Raw genomic sequence first — 19200 nt, forward strand, 5'->3', positions numbered from 1 at the left:
TGGCCGGCTGGATGATCATACACAGGTAGCCACAGTTGTCCTGGTGCATGCTGGGAAAGGAAATTGAAACACAGGAAAAAAAATCATTCAAGCTACATTCAATCTAGTGCAACTCCTCTGGTTGTATAGAAGTCTATGCTTCATGTGTTGAAGCTGCACTCTCTCTCCTGACCACCAGGGGGTGACTCCTCTGGTTGTATAGAAGTCTATGTTTTATGTGTTGAAGCTGCACTCTCTCTCCTGACCACCAGGGGGCGACTCCTGTGGTTGTATAGAAGTCTATGTTTCATGTGTTGAAGCTGCATTCTCTCTCCTGACCACCAGGGGGCGACTCCTCTGGTTGTATAGAAGTCTATCTGGTTGTAAATGCCGGCTTCTCTTACCTGATTCTGTCCGTGTTGTGAGTGAAGGACTCGTTCTCTCTCTTCCAGAAGATCTGCGGGTAAGGAACTCCGGCGACGCGGCACTCCAGCCTCACCGGATGCCCGTCGGCGACGCTCGTGTTCTGCAGCTTCTCCACGAATGACGGCGCCTTGTGCATCTCTTTGGCTGCGGAGGAGGAGGATGAGGAAGAGGAGGAGGAGGAGGAGGAGGAGGAGGAGGAGGGGCGGGGTTACGTTTCCTCTGAGGTGCTTCAACAACAAACCTTTACCTTCCACCAAGAAGTCTCTTTCACCTGCGACGATGAGCTCCAGGTTGAAGGAGTTCTGCCCGGCCCGGTTGCTGGCGATGCAGGTGTAGACGCCGGCGTCGCGGCTCGTCACCGGCTCCACCACCAGGGAGTGCACGCCGTTCTCACGCACCAGCATCTTGTGGGCGGAGTCGGGGCGGATGGTCTGACCGTTCAGCTGCCAGATGAGGTCCGGGGTGGGCAGGCCGCTCACCTGCAGGGGGGAGGGGCGAGAGAGAGAGAGAGAGAGAGAGAGAGAGAGAGAGAGAGAGAGAGAGAAGAGAGAGAGAGAGAGAGAGAGAGAGAGAGAGAGAGAGAGAGAGAGAGAGAGAAGAGAGAGAGAGAGAGAGAGAGAGAGAGAGAGAGAGAGAGAGAGAGAGAGAGAGAGAGAGAGAGACGCTTTTAGCTTCTATTTTTTTAGCTCAAAGTCTGGAAAGACTATCTGGAAATAAATATTTGCTATAAATATCTTTGGCATGAAGGAATGGAGACTCAGTTTAGTTTTTTATAGCAAGTTAATCCTGGATTGTTTATTTTAGTCGCTGCGAGGCTGAAAGATGAAGAAGATGAAGACGATGAAACGCCTCGTCTCACTTAATCTCTGAAAGATGACACCGCGTGCCTTCTCTGCTGGCAGCTAGCGAGCTAAGTAGCCAGCGAGCTAACTAGTCAGCGAGCTAACTAGCCAGCGAGCTAACTAGCCAGCGAGCTAACTCGCCATCGTGATGCTTCATCCTCACTTTCTTGTCACCGAGTAGTAAAGCGCGTCACTTTCTCCAGATGATTCATCCACGCTGACTCCTCAGAGGTGTTTTATGTGCTGGAGGCTTCGTTACTTTATTACTCTTTGAATAAAATGTAAAACTGACCTCACAGCCTTCAAACGGTCGCGTACAGACAGTTACCTTGCAGTCCATCCGGCACAGCCGGCCCTCCTGGACGATGAGGTCACCGGGCGCCTGCAGGAAGTGAGGGCGGAAGTGGCGCTCCTGGATGTTGTCGTTCTCGTCGCCGCTGTCTCTGGACCGGGACCGAGGCCTGGTGGACGCACAACAACAACACAACCATTCACACAACTCACAGAACAACAACCTTTAACCTTTGCGTGTCTTTATTGTGTTGCTGTAGCGTTTAGGCTCCGCCCCCTGGCCTCACCTGCGCATGTGTCCGGGGGCCGAGCGGCTGCTGCGGCCGCGCTGCTGGTTCACGGCCTGCACCATCATCCTGCCGGTGCAGGACGCCCGGCCCTGCGGGTTGCCGGCCATGACGGTGTAGTTGCCGTCGTCATCCAGCGAGCTGGAGGCGGTGTGCAGGGAGCAGGTCCCGTCGGCATGGCGACTGATCCGGTAGTGCTCGCTCCTCTTGGAGATCTGCTTCCCGTCTTTGAACCAGTAAACCTGGAGAGAGGAGACACCTTTACTCCTCTGTCTGGAGAGGAGACACCTTTACGCTGTGAGCGTCTGGAGACTTCATTACAGGACGCCTCATTTGCATATTCAATAGGATAACACCTCATTTGCATATTCCAACACAACATGTCATCAAACTTGAGACACAATGAATCCTCTTCATGTCAAAGTGAAGTTCATGAGTCATTTCGTGTCTCCTTCGTCTCTCTCTTATCGCTCCCTTGCTTCCTTATCTCTCTCCTTTTCCTCCACTTCCTCACTTCCTCCTCCTCCTGTCATCACTGCTCCCTTAGCGCGTCTCCTTTCCTTATCGCGCCTCCTTTCCTTATCGCCTCACGCAGCACACGCACATGTCGACACGTGAACAGCACACGCACAGTTTTTTATTCCAGTTGTTAAATATAAAAACTTCCCTTTTGAAGAAAGACACTTTGTTGACTTATATTCTATAGACTTGTAACTCCTCATGTCCTTCTATCCTCTGTCCTTCTGTCCTACTCCCTATGTCCTTCTATCCTATGTCCTACTCCCTATGTCCTTCTATCCTCTGTCCTTCTGTTTTTACTCCTATGTCCTCCTGTCCTACTCCCTATGTCCTTCTTTTCTGTCCTTCTATCCTACTCCCTATGTCCTTCTATCCTTTTGCCGTTCTATCCTCTGTCCTACTCCACAGCAGATGCATGTCACATGTCCTGGAGGTCACATGTCCTGCAGGTCACATGTCCTGGAGGTCACATGTCCTGCAGGTCACATGTCCTGGAGGTCACATGTCCTGCAGGTCACATGTCCTGGAGGTCACATGTCCTGCAGGTCACATGTCCTGCAGGTCACATGTCCTGGAGGTCACATGTCCTGGAGGTCACATGTCCTGCAGGTCACATGTCCTGGAGGTCACATGTTCTGGAGGTCACATGTTCTGGAGGTCACATGTCCTGGAGGTCACATGTCCTGGAGGTCACATGTCCTGGTTGCTCACCTTGGGTTTGGGGTCTCCGTGCACTTTGCAGGAGAAGGTGACCGGCATCCCCTCGAAGACTTTGTAGTGTTTCAGCTTCTGGGTGAAGCTCGGCGCCGCGCCGCCGGCGGCGTCCGGGTCGTGCTGCACGTCGTCGTCCGACTCCTCCACCGGGTAGCGCTCCAACCGGAACTCGATCTCACTGATGAGGCGCTGCTCGAAGCTCGACACCTTGTACTCCTGCAGGAGGAGAGGAGGAGATGAGGAGAGGAGACGAGGAGAGGAGGAGACGAGGAGAGGAGAGGAGGAGCGTCTCAATGTGTAAGAGGAGGAAGTCTCTGTGGGGTTTAGTGCCATCTAGTGGCCACGTGGCAGAATGCAGCCAGCTGAAATAACCTTTAGCTAAGCCCCGCCCCCTCCATCAATCAATCATCACTGAGGGAACTTCTGCAGCGATGACACGTCTATGATGTGCATCTTCCTCTCATCTCTCTTCTGAAATGTGCGTTGTTGCGTGATGGGAAGCGCAGGCAGAACTACGTGCATGGAACCAAACAACACAACAACACAACAACACAACAGCGTGCTGACAGGTGTGAACATGCTGCAGCGTCTGGATGCATCCAACTGGTCGACAGCGACTGTACGAGAGCTTCAGTCCATCACACACACACACACACACACACACACACACACACACACACACACACACACACACACACACACACTGCTGAATCACAGACTCACTAAACCCCCTTTTGTGTAACACGTGTTCCCTTATCAGCTCATTCCCTGCAGGCCGGAGCCCCTGAACACAGTGTTCATGTGCACGTGTACACACACACACAAACACACACACACACACACACACAGTGAATGACACACCCAAAGGGCGACGGAGAGAACACACACACACACACACACACACACACGGTTCAAACACCTTTTGAGGGGAAAGTTCAGACGAGGTGTCTTCCTGTTGGGAGAAAGACACGAGCTTCACACACTGCTCTGTGTGTGTGTGTGTGTGTGTGTGTGTGTGTGTGTGTGTGTGTGTGTGTGTGTGTGTGTGTGTATAAATAAGCAAATGAGGTGTTATGTAACGGTGACTTTTAAACAGAGAAGAAGTTACTGTCCAACAAGCAGAGCTAGCTGCTAGCTGCTAGCTGCTAGCTGCTCCAGTAGCAGCCTTCAGGCAGCATGCTAGCAGCAGTTTCCATAAACAGAGCTTTTTATGGCCGCCTCCTTCAGCGTGTTTATAAGCTGCCTTCATAACTCGCTCTGTGTTTCCAGGGAAGGAAAACAGGACTCATGAGATCGGAATGACAGCAGCAGCATCGGAGGAACAGAGCGACTCGCGTCGTCGACCGTCCACCAAACATGTGTTTGTGTTTAAGCTCCAACGGTCCACCGCTCGTCTCCTCGAACGCACCACGGAGACGCAAATATGATGACATATTCACAAGATGGCTGACGAAGACGCTGCTCAGGTTCAATGTCACTTAGGAGAAGATCGTGAAATACTTAGTTAGCTTTAGAAAAGATCGTAAAATACTTCAGTTTAGTAAAAGGTTGTTAAGTACTTAGTTAAGTTTAAGAAAATATCATAAAATACTTAGTTAGCTTTAGAAAAGATCGTTTAATACTTCAGTTTAGTAAAAGGTTGTTAAATATTTGGTTAAGTTTAAGAAAATATCATAAAATACTTAGTTAGCTTTAGAAAAAGATCGTAAAATAGTTAGGTTTCAGAAAAGATCGTTGGTTTGCGTTACAATAACTACATAAGTTGTGTTAAATGCGAGAAACGAACACCTTGAGGTTTTGTTTTAGCTGCTGCGTTTTTTCTTCTTCGTCACTTTACAGCGCTAACCGTGATCCTGTATGTTAGAGTACAGTGATGCCATATGTGTGTGTGTGTGTGTGTGTGTGTGTGTGTGTGTACCTGCGTGGCCGGCTCCTCCTCGGCGTCCTGCGTGTTTAGGACCGTGGCGGCGTTGTCGGCTCCCAGCAGCCGGCGAGCCATCTTCTCCTCATAGGTTAACTTCTGGAAGCAGGGATTAATGGAGTCAGTGGGGGGGAGGGGTTAGTGTGTGAGTCGCAGAACACACACACACACACACACACACTTACACACACCGTCGGCTCGCCGCTGTATTAATGCAGACGGGCTGGTCGCGTCTCACCTGCTGGCCGTTGCTCATGCGCTCCTCCTTGAAGCGCAGCTTCCTCTCCAGGTCCTGGATGACGGCGTCTTTGGTTCCCTGGATGTCGGAGTCGGAGGCGGCGCGCGGCGTCCGGGTGACCGAGGACTTCCTCGGGAACGCTTTGCTGCAGAGGACACGGACACATCCGTCATGGTTTGAAGCTTCTGAAGCCTCGCCCCTCTCATCCGGCCGCCTCAGCCTCTCGTATCTCAGCAGGAAGCCGCCGGCGGAGAGACGGAGAGGATGGAGCAACGTTTACTGTCCTTGAAACAAAAAGGACCTTCATCTCCGTCACAAGGACGTTATCTACACCAGAGTTATGTCAGAGAAATATGCAGAACTCAAAGTTTATTGGACACCTTTGACTTCAAAACGCTTCTTCCATGTTGTGGACTTGTTTGAGTCAAAGGTCTTTACAGAGGAAATGTCTTCATCCAACCGAACATACTGCCATCAGACGTAAAAACATCTCTTTTCTCCATGTTTCTGTTAATAAATGTCATCGCTTCATCACTCACATCAAGAGGAGGATGTTTGTGTTACACATGTTACCAGATGTTGTGTTTAAATATGCAAATGAGGCGTTATGAGACCTCCGAGCTGTTTGGGACTCTTTTAAAATTCTTCCTCTCTAACTTTGTCATCTTCATTTCCTCTGAACCAGCAACACATAGACTGACATGTAGACATCTGAACATGTGTTCCTTTTATGATAACACAACATCATCAAACAGAGATACACACTTTAGTTTGAGGAGGACATTTTAGAGGAAAGAGCATAAAGATAAGTTGTTTTTAAACCTTCCTTCTTCCCAGCTGATGCACTGGGAGCTCTGGTTTCTCACCACTGGATCAGTGTGTGAGCTGCAGGGATTATTGTTAAACTGGGATTATTCACACTGCCGATAAAGTTCTTACATTACCCATAATTCCCTCTGACATTTACACATGAGGCCCTTTAATCCCAGGAGTACATGTCTCTTAAAGGGACAGTTCACCCCCCAAAAAATTGCAAATATATATTTTATTCTCTGCCGTGTCGAGCTCTTATGAATCTAAACGCTTTAGAGGGATTTGTTGTAAATGTATTTTTATGTTGATGGATTGCAGAGAAAAAAGAAAATATATGTTTTTTTATTATTTTGTGGCACCTGTATGGAAGCCCATTTGCGCCACAAAAAATAATTATGACTTTTCTTTTTATTTGGCGGAGATGGGCTTCCGTACAAAAATTGCAAAATGCAAAATTTGCCGAACTCCAAATATAACTCCAAAGCTGAAAAAGAAAAGTATCCGGTAGAAGTTGAAGATTATTTCTGGGATGAATTATCAAGAAGATATGAATATTTATTAAAAGTAAACATCGGCAACACGCGGTTCAGAAGTGTTAAGAAGAACTCGCGGAGCTTCAGGTCACGTGACCGGCGGCCGTCGGTGGTACTCACATCGTGCCGTTGCCTCTCGGCAACCCGAGGGCGTTGACGGTGGGACTGCCGGGCGAGGACGGCGTGGAGGGCAACACGGAGGACAGGAAGCTGGAGGCCGGAGACGGCGGGACGGAGGAGAACGGCGAGGAGGCGTCGGAGAAGGCCGGAGACATGGGTGGGGGAGGGGGAGGAGGAGGAGGAGGAGGGAAGTCCTGGGCCGGGGAGGAGAGGCTACCGGAGCCGAAGAAGGGCGGAGGCGGCGGCGGGAAGGACGGCGAGCTGGGAGACTCCACGCCGCCGGCCGCACTGAGCGGCGGCGGCGGCGGCATGGCGCCCCCCCGGCCGAAGGGCTTGTGCGAGGTGGCGGGCGACAGCGGCGAGGGCAGGCCGGACCCCGAGGAGCCGCCGGAGGAGGACTGGGTGGCGTAGCCCGCCGCCCGGCCGGGGCTCTGGGCGGCGATGAACTGCTTGGGCCGGGCGTAGTTGAAGGTGCTGGCCTGCATGGCGGCGGCGCTGCTCTCCAGCTCCTGGAAGGAGGGAGGAGGAGGGAGGGGCGGAGACGGCGGAGCGGGAGGAGGAGGCGGGACTTCCTGAGCCGGTCGCTGGGGCGGAGGCGGGACTTCCTGGTTCTGCTGTTCCTGCAGTTCCTGCTGCTGCCAGCTGGCGGCTTCCTGTTGCTCCAGGAGGATCTGGTCCTGCAGCAGCTTCAGCTGGGTGGCGTTCCTGCAAAGACAAGGAAGTGACACGCTGGTAAAACACACCCACCACGTCACATGACTTCCTGTTAGTCTATAGAGGAACTCCACCAGGTCACATGACGTCATGTTAGTCTATAGAGGAGCTCCACCAGGTCACATGACGTCATGTTATGCTCCACCAGGTCACATGACGTCATGTTAGTCTATAGAGGAACTCCACCAGGTCACATGACGTCATGTTAGTCTATAGAGGAGCTCCACCAGGTCACATGACGTCATGTTAGTCTATAGAGGAGCTCCACCAGGTCACATGACGTCATGTTAGTCTATAGAGGAGCTCTACCAGGTCACATGACGTCATGTTAGTCTCTAGACGAGCTCCACCAGGTCACATGACGTCACGTTAGTCTCTAGAGGAGCTCCACCAGGTCACATGACGTCATGTTATAGAGGAGCTCCACCAGGTCACATGACGTCATGTTAGTCTCTAGAGGAGCTCCACCAGGTCACATGACGTCATGTTATGCTCCACCAGGTCACATGACGTCATGTTAGTCTATAGAGGAACTCCACCAGGTCACATGACGTCATGTTATGCTCCACCAGGTCACATGACGTCATGTTATGCTCCACCAGGTCATCTAAATCTCTTCATCTGGTGTTAAACTCCTGAGTTCAGACCTCTAACCTGCTGACTCATGTCTGATGTAAAGACACATGAGGGATGACGTCATCGTGACATCATCGTGACATCATCACGTGGTTTCTCCAGTTTAATGGTTTTTCCTCTGAAGGGGATGGCTTGTCAGGCAAAGCAGTGTGAGAGTGTGTGTGTGTGTGTGTGTGTGTGTGTGTGTGTGTGTGTGTGTGTGTGTGTGTGTGTGTGTGTGTGTGTGTGTGTGAGTTCTGGGAGGAAACCGCTGCAGCAGCTGATAGGTTATCAGCCTCTGTAAAGACTTGTTGAAAAGCTTGTTGACATCCATCACGATTTAGTAAAGGAACCGAGGAGAGGAACCGAGGAACCGAGGGACCAAGGAGAGGCACAGAGAAACCAAGGAGAGGAACCGAGGAGAGGAACCGAGGAACCGCTCGTCCTAAAGGAACCAGGAGCCACGCGGTCGAGGCGCGGCCGCCGGCCTTTGAAATACCGGGACCAAAAGAAACGCCGCCATGTTTCTGCCCAGAGACGAGATAGAAGTGAAGCAGAAGGCTTTCTCCTGCAGAGGATGTGTGTGTGTGTGTGTGTGTGTGTGTGTGTGTGTGTGTGTGTGTGTGTGTGTTGTCAGGAGTTCCACCAGGACCTCGAGGTCACGTGCCCTCAAATGGGTTCCAGATGTGGAATAATTAGTGGAGTCTTTGGAGTATTTTTCATCTCCCTCCTCTTATCCCTCCTCCCCTCTTCATCCTCCCCTCTTCATCCTCCCCTCTTCATCCTCCCCTCTTCATCCTCCCCTCTTCCTCCTCCCCTCTTCCTCCTCCCCTCTTTCTCCTCCCCTCTTCATCCTCCCCTCTTCATCCTCCCCCGTCTACATTCACAAACAACGCAGTGTGTTTTTCGTGGCGCTGGTGTTCAACATGAGTTACTTTTGCTCGTGTGTTTCATTCTGAGGAGTTTTCCTCAGAATGAAACACAATCGATCCTTCCCTCCTCCCTCCTCCATCCTTCCCTCCTCCCTCCTTCCCTTCCTCTCTCCTTCCTCCCCCCTTCTCTCTTCTCTTCTCCTCATTTTTTCTTTACATTCCCCCCAAAAGCCTCTCTCCTGCTCGCCGTGGCCTCGTACCAGAAGCTTTTACAGGAATACTTTGGCAGCTCTGCAGCTCTGCAGCCGCTTCAACTCCTTTTTTGGCTGTTGGCTCCAGCGGAGAGGAAACACACTTCATTTCCTCACCGCCTCATCCCTCTCTCCCTCTCTCTCTCTCTCTCTCTCTCTCTCTCTCTCTCTCTCTCTCTCTCTCTCTCTCTCTCTCTCCTCCCTCCTTCACGCGCCGCTTTTACTGCCTCAGCATGAAACTCCTCAAACTTAAATATATTTCTTTGACATTTGGTAAAAGCTGCCGAGCCGATCGACTCCAACGGACGACGAGTCGATGCCTTAAAAGGAGTTCTTTACTCTCTCTCTCTCTCTCTCTCTCTCTCTCTCTCTCTCTCTCTCTCTCTCCCTCTCTCTCTCTCTCTGAAGTAAAGTTATGAAACAATAATGTTCTTCATACACTCAGTGAATAAAGTCCTCACAAGTCTGTGAGTTTCTTAAAATGTGTTTATAATGAGATTAAATACACATTCATGTGATTTAATAACTTATATAATAATATAATGTCATTTTTAAACCTTTACTTGTCGTTGTTGCTTAAATAAAGTTAATATATTTACTTTATTACGAGTTTAACAGTTAACTGTTTTATAGCTACTTAAACTAAAGCAGGAACGTGTTGTTAACGTTAATTACTCCTTTATTAAGCACTTATTAACAGTCTGCTGATGGAGCTACTGGATCTAAACAAGAACAAGGTGTTGTTAACGTTAATTACTGGTTTATTAACCGTCTCTCTCGTTCTCTCGTTCTGTCTCGGTTCACATCGCCGTGTGAAGCTCTTCATCGTTCACAGGAAGTGAACGATGAAGAGCGAACGATGAAGGTGCAGACCTCCATCGCTCTTTTGTCTCCGAGGAGAAGAACGAGAAGGAAGTTTTCCTCCGTCGCCATGACGCCGGCGCCGTGTTGTGCTGCTCTGGACCGAGCCAGCTGGCGACGACGTCTGGAGGAAGAAGAAAGAGAGACATGGAAGCAGAGAGAGAGAGAGAGAGAGAGAGAGAGAGAGAGAGAGAGAGAGAGAGAGAGAGAGTCTCTCTCTCTCTCTCTCTCTCTCTCTCTCTCTCTCTCTCTCTCTCTCTCTCTCTCTCTCTCTCTCTCTCTGCTTCCATGTCTCTCTTTCTTCTTTCTGCTCCGACTCTTTCTGGTTAAAAATAGGCCGAGCGGTTAAATCGTTTTCATCCCGAAAAATACTTTCCTCTGCTGGACGCTGTCTGCAAAGTCTGAACCAGGGAGAGGAGAGGAAGGAAAGGAAGGAAAGGAAAGGAGAAGGGAGGAAAGTAAGGAGAGGAAAGTAAGAGAAAGGAAATGGAATAAAGGAAAAGAGATGAAAGCAAAAAGGGATCTGGTGTGGAGCTCTCTCTCTCTCTCTCTCTCTCTCTCTCTCTCTCTCTCTCTCTCTCTCTCTCTCTCTCTCTCTCTCTCTCTCTCCCTCTCTCTCTAAAGCTGTAAACAGATCCAGGAACAGCGTCTAGGTGGAGTGTTTTTCAGGTGATGCATCAGCGTTCCGGGCGCAGCGGGTCTCGACCCACCGGCAGCATCTTGCATCAATAAAGACTCAACATGTGTTTACTCGCCGCCGCTTGTTTGTGCTTCCTGAACAATAACAACGACCCGCTGCGTGAGAACGAGCACGCCGCTTTAAACATCTGCTGCACCTAGCTGCTAGCTTTAAACATCTGCTGCACCTAGCTGCTAGCTTTAAACATCTGCTGCACCTAGCTGCTAGCTTTAAACATCTGCTGCACCTAGCTGCTAGCTTTAAACATCTACTGCACCTAGCTGCTAGCTTTAAACATCTACTGCACCTAGCTGCTAGCTTTAAACATCTGCTGCACCTAGCTGCTAGCTTTAAACATCTACTGCACCTAGCTGCTAGCTTTAAACATCTGCTGCACCTAGCTGCTAGCTTTAAACATCTGCTGCACCTAGCTGCTAGCTTTAAACATCTGCTGCACCTAGCTGCTAGCTTTAAACATCTGCTCACATAGCTGTTAGCTTTAAACATCTGCTCACATAGCTGCTAGCTTTAAACATCTACTGCACCTAGCTGCTAGCTTTAAAACATCTGCTCACCTAGCTGCTAGCTTTAAACCATCTGCTACACCTAGCTGCTAGCTTTACATCATCTGCTGCACCTAGCTGCTAGCTTTAAAACATCTGCTGGACCTAGCTGCTAGCTTTAAAACATCTGCTCACCTAGCTGCTAGCTTTAAACATCTGCTATACCTAGCTGTTAGCTTTAAACATCTGCTCACCTAGCTGCTAGCTTTAAAACATCTGCTGCACCTAGCTGCTAGCTTTGAACATCTGCTGCCACTTAGCTGCTAGCTTTAAAACATCTACCGCCACCTAGCTGCTAGCTTTAAACATCTGCTGCCACCTAGCTGCTAGCTTTAAAACATCTGCTACACTTAGCTGCTAGCTTTAAACATCTGCTGCACCTAGCTGCTAGCTTTAAACATCTACTGCACCTAGCTGCTAGCTTTAAAACATCTGCTGCACCTAGCTGTTAGCTTTAAACATCTACTGCACCTAGCTGCTAGCTTTAAACATCTACTGCACCTAGCTGCTAGCTTTAAAACATCTGCTGCACCTAGCTGCTAGCTTTAAAACATCTGCTGCACCTAGCTGCTAGCTTTAAACATCTGCTGCACCTAGCTGCTAGCTTTAAACATCTGCCGCCTCGTTAGCGGCGCAGCTGCCCGGACAGACGGAGACGCTTTATTAGAACTCAGCCAGCTGATGACAGGAAGCAGCCGGAGAGAGGGAGGAGGAAACAGGAAGTAGTTGAGTGCACAGAGCAGGAATGAGGAGTTTCCTTCTGTAAACAACAACAACAACAACAACAACAACAACAACAACAACAACAACACGAGGGGAACTGAGGACGAGCTGTTCTTCAGAACGCTGGTTCAGAGGTGTTTGTGGCCTCAGGCCTGCTGTGTGTTTGTGTTACACCTCTGTGTGTGTGTGCGTTTGTTTGTGTGTTTGCTTTACACCTCTATGTGTGTGTGTGTGTGTGTGTGTGTGTGTGTGTGTGTGTGTGTTTCTACAAACACACCGTTGGCGTAGCAACAACACGACCTTGCCTCGTCGTCAATGATTTATAAAAATCCAAGAAGTCAGATGGAGCTCCGGTCTCACGCCTCCAACTCAAACATGACATCATCGCCTCCACGCTGATTTAATGCACAGATCACACACACACACAGACACACACACACACACACACACACGCACACATGCACACTTTCTTCTAGTCACGCAAAAAGCAAAAAAGGTGTGCAAGTCTTGTTTTTTTTGTTTTGTTTTCTTTCACCTTCCGCCGGCACACACACACACACACACACACACACACACACACACACACACACACACACACACACACACACCTGGTCCACGGCTCTCTTGCCTCAGTGAGCGCTTGTTGCGTCATCACTTTCAACACAAACTTGTGCGTCTGTCTGCCGCTGGCAGCATCGCACAACTTTGTGTTGAAAGTGTGCGTGACGGAGCAGACGTGTGACGCGTTGTGAGTCAGAAACGCGTGTGTGTGATGTTCAGAGGGAACGTTGAGAGGAAATGAACCTCTTTGTGTGTGATGTAATACTATCATAATATGATGTGTGTTCTCTGTTCTGCGTTCTCTCTCTGGAGCCTCGGTTCTCCTGCTGGCCTTCACGTTCTCTCCCCTCGTTCTCTCCGGCTCTAATTGCACACACGCCACATAAAACAGAACCAGACTGTTTTCCTTCCCCCTCCTCCTCCTCTTCCTCCTCCTCTTCCTCCTCCTCCTCCTCCTCCTCCTCCTCCTCCTCCTCCTCTTCCTCCTCCTCCTCCTCTTCTAAACTTGAGCGTTCCTCTTATTCCACTTTCTCCTGCCCTACTTTCTTTCTTTCTCTCTTTCTTTCTCTCTTTCTTTCCTCTTCTATTATTCCCGTCTCTCTCCGTCTGGGCTCATATTTCACATCCAAGTGGAGGTGAAGAGGGCTTTCAACAATCAGCGAGCTTTCCTCTCTACACCTCCTCCCTCCTCCCTCCTTCCTCCCTCCTCCCTCCTCCCTCCTCCCTCCTCCCTCCTTCACCTCTCGCTCTTTTCAGTCGGGTGATACAGTGTTTTTTCTCTCTACAGCAGGAATGCTGAAGACATTCTTGCCTGGATTGGAGTGGGGAAAGACGCTGCCATCAAATGGGATTAGCAGCAGGAGAGGAGGAAGAGGAGGAGGAGGAGGGAGAAGAGGAGGAGAGGCAGAAAGTGGAGGAGAAGAAGAAGAAGGAGTGAAAGAGTTAGAAGAGTCAGACTCTATTGTTTGAACTAATCCATCCGGCTCCAGCGAGGAGCCGAGCAAACAAATGAACCTCCCGATACAGACGCAGAGCTCTACTTATCTTCCTTCAAAGTCTTCCTCTCTCTCCTCCTCTTTTCCCTCTCTTCCTCTCCCTCTCTCCCTCTCTCCCTCTCTCTGAACTCAATGCACCTTCTCCGGAGCCTCCAGGAGATGAATGGGTGTCACACTCGGGCCTCTCGGAGAAAACCACACTCCCATTCTGAAAACATGTGATTTAAACATTAACGTGCTGGTAAGCCAGAGAGGGAGGGAAGGAGGGAGGGAGGGAGGGAAGAGGGGAGGAGGAGGAGGAGAAGAAGTCTCTATTCCAGCTCAATCGTTGCTCTCTCTGTCGTCCTCTTCAGCCTCTTAAATAAACTTTAATGACAAAGAATTTCAAGAAAAGTTGGTGAATAAAAAAAGTTTCTCTCTGAAAACTTCAGAAGCATCTCTCTCTCTCTCTCTCTCTCTCTCTCTCTCTCTCTCTCTCTCTCTCTCTCTCTCCCTCCCTCATCTCTCTCTCCTGCTCTCCAGAGGACTCTCTCTCTCTCCGTGACCCAGAAGGAGACTCGTTACCTTGCTGTCGGCGTTGCGGCGCTCTGTGTTTATTCCGGCGGCGGCAGAAGGACTCAGTCTGCATCCAGGTGAGAGCAGCAGATATACACAGACCGTCTCTCTCTCTCTCTCTCTCGCTCGCTCTCTCTCTCTCTCTGCATGAGTCAGTCCGGCTGCTGGCTCCTCCCCTTCACAATAAAAGCCTCCCCCAGCCTGCCTGAGGCCAGTGCCTCCTTTCAGAATAAGAGCTCTACTAAAAGCAGTCAGAGAATAAAACCCACGATGAAACTTATGGAGGCAAATCAACGTCATAAGTTTTATTCATTTGAAAAAAAAGATTCAAACTCCAAAAAAAAGATTCAAAACTGTAAAAAAGAAAAAAAATAGTGAAAGTTTAAAATATAAAATATGTTACTGAAAAAAATATATTTTATATATATACTTTTTTTTAAAGTTCAAAACTTGATTTTTCAGGTTCAGAGATTTTATATTTTAAACTTTTTTTAAAGATTCAAATCTTTTCTTAAAATGAACACAACATATTTGTTTTGTTCATTTGAAAAAAAAAGTTTAAAATATAAAATCTGTTACTGAAACTAAAGAAATATATTTATACAAAAAACTGAACTAAACCAAAATGTATATTTAACCTCAAAAAAACTTTTCATAAACTTATTTTTATTTCTGAATACTATTATTTTATCTATTACTATTTTTATTACTATTACTATAGTTTACTTTATACTAATTTTTCAAAGTTCAAGAACAAAAACTTGATTTTTGAATTTCTTTTTCTCAAATGAACAAAACATCTGGCGTGGTTTTGCCTCCGTACGAAGTTCCTCTAGTAGCCGAACACACGCAACACGATGATGATGATGATGACAATGATGATGATGATGATAACAATGACGATGATGATGATAACAATGATGATGATGATAACAATGATGATGATGATAACAATGACGATAGTTCTATGAGTAATGGCGTCAGCATCTCGACCTCACGGATCTGCTTTCATTCACAAAGACTCGTGTTCCTCACTTAAGGAATGTTCTTCATTTTTGTGGCGTGAAACAAAATCTCTTTTTTCTTCTTCTTCTCCTCCAGAAGAAGTCATTTCTATTTTCGGGGTGTGCGGCGTTTCTATTTTTAGTTTAGCTTTTCCAGACTCGCTGATGAGTCACAAAGTGTTGAAGTCGTTTAGAGAGTTTAACTCACAGAGATCTCTGATGTCAGGTAATCCTTTACTTTATACTTAACTTTACTTTAAACTTAACTTTAGACTTAACTTTAGACTTTAGACTTAACTTTAGACTTTACTTTACTTTGTACTTTACTTTATACCTAACTTTATACTTAACTTTACTTTATACTTTACTTTATACTTTACTTTATACTTTATACTTAACTTTACTTTATACTTAACTTTATACTTTATACTTAACTTTCGACTTTACTTTATACCTTACACTTAACTTTACTTTATACTTTACTTTATACTTTACTTCATACTTTACTTCATACTTTATACTTAACTTTACTTTACTTTATACTTTACTTTATACTTAACTTTAGGCTTTACTTTAGACTTAACTTGACTTTATACTTTACTTTACTTAAAGAGATCCGTCTGTGATGCAATACATCGACAGTAAAATAAGAACAAAGTTTGACTTATTACGAGTCAAATATCTTGTTATTGAAATAAAGTTTTAAAAGTTTTTTAAGAGTTTTTAAAGTTTCTTTTAAGGATTTACCGGCTGATTGTGACACAGGAGACTTCCTGAAACGAGGTTTAAGATCAATTTTTTAATCTTAAAAGGCTTAAATATCACAGCTTATTAAAGCAATATGTACAATTACATTCTCACTTGTTCTGAGTGGAAGATTTATTTACTTATTAGAAGCAAAAACAACTTTTAAGAGTCCCTTTTCTTTCTGTCTTTTAGGGAGAGCGATTCCAAATATTTTGAATTGCAATTTATTTTGGCCGTGACGAGAATCTTCCATTCTGATTGTTTTCATACGTGTGCGTGTTGTTGTTGGGGAGGAGTCACAGAGGTCACAGACCCGTCACAGAGGTCACCCCCCCCCCCCCCCCCCCCTGGAGGAGCGAGTCGTTCCCAGAAGCGCTGACTCATCGATTCATCGGCGAGTCAGCGTCGCCTCCCGGTGTCAGGAGATTAGAGAGCGTGTGTGTGCACGTTGTTACACACACACTAATTAGTGAAAGTGGTGTCTAAAGAGAGATCAAGTCTTTACTACACACACACACACACACACACACACACACACACACACACACACACACACACACACACACACACACACACACACACTGTCAGCCGGGGTCAGGATTTAATAAGAGGTTGATTGACCTCATCCGGAAACAATGTGATCCTCTGTGTGTCTGTGTGTGTCTGTGTGTCTGTGTCTGTGTGTGTGTGTGTGTGTCTGTGTGTGTGTGTGTGTGTGTGTGTGTGTGTGTGTGTGTTTAACATACCAGGGAGTTCTTTCCTGGGAAACACACAGTGTGCTTTCTATGAGGGGATCATTGAGGCCTGTTAGTTTCCATGCTGTCAACTCTCACACACACACACACACACACACACACACACACACACACACACAGACACACACACACCCCCGTGGGTCTCGTTCATGGCTCTGTGTCATGGAGGTCAGCTCCCACAGCTCTCTTCCTTATTTGGAAGCTTTGCTCGGCTCCTCCGGGTCACGGAGCCGAGCGGCCAATCGGGCGCTCCGGTGGTCGGGCCTCTCAGCCAATCCCGTGTCTCGCATGTCCTTTTAAGGCCCGCCCCCTCCCTCCCTCAGGAGGCCGATGTGATCTGTGTCTCTCCGCTGACTTCACTTCAGATTTATTCTGTTTTATTCTGTTACACAACCTCACTTCCTCCTGATGACAACTTTATGCTCCCTCCTTCTTCTTCGTCTTCTTCTTCTTCGTCTTCGTCTTCTTCTTCTTCTTCTTCTTCGTCTTCTTCTTCTTCTTCAGTGTTGTAACTAGTGTCAGAGGTTTGATGAGCTGCATGTCTGGTGTTTAACGTGTTCCTGCTCTCCGAGAAACGACCGCAAGCAACACCTCCACAAGAAAGTGATTGTTGGTCCTTCATGAGGAGCTCACGACCTCGTAAACACAAACACAAACACACACACACACACACAAACACACACACGGGAAGCTCTGAGTCATGGCGCAGATATGAGACGGCCCCTTCACACGCAGAGAATATAGATCCTTTAAGTCGAATGCGAGGGAGAATAAACCTGTGTTTTGATATAAACAATCACGCTGTGAACCCAAGTAGTGTGTGTGTGTGTGTGTGTGTGTGTGTGTGTGTGTGTGTGTGTGTGTGAGAGACCGGCTTGTTCGCCAAAAGCTGTTTGTTGTCTTCAGTTTGTATGCCGGTTGCCTGTGACGACAGCCTCTCCGGGGTTAGAGAGGTCTGGAGCTGCTGCAGCATTTACACACACACACACACACACACACACACACACACGTACCCACACACACACACATATATAAATTATATATATATTTGTCAGTGGTTTCAGACCGAGGCCTTCAATGAGTGCCGTGTCGTCCACATCAGTGCCCCTGCAGTCACAGACCGACATACACACACACACACACACACACACACACACACACACACACACACACGAGTGTGCCTGTTCGTCATCATCTGTAATCTGAAGGGAGTGAAATGAAACTTTCTGTTGCCGTCGCATCAGAATGAAAGAAAAGAAATGGCTTCAGCTGACGCGTCAGAAACAACGACGTCCGCCCGTGTGAGAGAACAATCTGGACTGTCAGAGTCTTTACTGAAGAGAGATTAAGCTGCGGAATGATTGGAGGATAATTGTTGCCTCAGTGTGTGTGTGTGTGTTTGTGTGTGTGTGTGTGTGTGTGTGACGCCCACCCAGACATTATCCCACCCTGTAATATACAGCCTCGCCCCTATTATCACGGTCCACATCATCGCCGGCGCACCTGTACTGCACGGCTCCTTCTGCACCCAGGAGACTCAACTCTGGAGGAGCAACTAAGAGCAACTAAGAGCAACTTGTGAGCAACTTATAAGTTGCTTATAAGCGAACGTAAATACACACAACCACGTGCACCTCCTCTTGCACAAGAGGGTGATGTCGGCCACGCAGAGCCGTGAAATGCCACACTTTCAGACACACAACTTTGTCAATACAGGAGAGAATTGACACACACACACACACACATTCCTGTATGATCCCTGAAGTGAGGACCGGGAAGTTGACAATGGGACTGAGGACCACACACACATTACTGTATTACTGCTGAAGTGAGGACCGGGTAAATTCACATTGGGACTGAGGAACACACACACACACACACACACACACACACACACACACACACGTCCTTTTTTAAATGCTTTCATTTCTGATAAACAGAAACGTTTGGATCCCAACTGGCCAATCACAGCCTCCCTTGAGGATTTCCCTTTTTGATTATTATCCTGACGTCTGACATCGAACCCAAAACACCTACTGACCCCTCTCTCTCTCTCTCTCTCTCTCTCTCTCTCTCTCTCTCTCTCTCTCTCTCTCTCTCTCTCTCTCTCTCTCTCTCTCTCTCTCTCGTCTGTTTGCACGCCCGTCTCCTGCAGGCCTGCCAAGTCACACAACGACTTCCTGCTCTTATCAGCTCGGTGTTATTGAAGCAAAAAAACATCCCTCAAGTTTGTTATCCCGATGATTTAGATCCATTTCTTCCCCTCAGTCTATCATCTGTCTATTGTTAGGAAGTCATGGGCGGCGTACGCTTTGTAATTGCTTTACAGTTGGCAGCTGATGGTTTTTTGCAGTGGATTTATGCATGTATTCATATTACCTGTCGTTTCCTGTCTCCTCCTCTACTCTCTCAGCTCTGGAGGCACAGAATTATAACGAGTCACAACATTGACCTGAACAGATGAAATGCAGAAGCCGTCACATCCACGAGCAGGAAGCGCGTCCAGTGCGCACGCATGCGATGCAACAACCAAGCGCTGACTGCGTCCATCGTAACCTGAACCCTGGTCTGAATGCAGCCTGGCTTCACCTGAACCCTGGTCTGAATGCAGCCTGTCTTAAC

At 47.9% G+C, this 19200-nt stretch overlaps 1 protein-coding gene across 4 annotated transcripts in view; it reads right to left on the bottom strand.

The window, feature by feature from the left end:
- palld (palladin, cytoskeletal associated protein) overlaps positions 1–19200 on the bottom strand; it is a 47712-nt gene that overhangs the window by 1840 nt on the left and 26672 nt on the right. Inside the window, exons 11-21 of one of the 4 annotated variants that reach the window (XM_068592711.1) lie at positions 18958–18993; positions 6684–7388; positions 5218–5362; positions 4977–5078; positions 3978–4010; positions 3056–3274; positions 1826–2067; positions 1576–1708; positions 677–884; positions 384–549; positions 1–50 (exon numbers count right to left, since the gene is read on the bottom strand). The exon at positions 1–50 is cut by the window's left edge and continues 84 nt beyond it. In XM_068592711.1, coding sequence (XP_068448812.1) covers positions 1–50; positions 384–549; positions 677–884; positions 1576–1708; positions 1826–2067; positions 3056–3274; positions 3978–4010; positions 4977–5078; positions 5218–5362; positions 6684–7388; positions 18958–18993 — 2039 coding nt within the window. The other 3 variants (XM_068592713.1, XM_068592712.1, XM_068592714.1) reach the window with 3 other exon arrangements.

This window comes from Clinocottus analis, unplaced genomic scaffold, assembly GCF_023055335.1.
Source record: "Clinocottus analis isolate CAN_PGR_092001 unplaced genomic scaffold, fCliAna1.0.p SCAF_28, whole genome shotgun sequence".
NCBI classification, from domain to species: Eukaryota; Metazoa; Chordata; class Actinopteri; order Perciformes; family Cottidae; genus Clinocottus; species Clinocottus analis.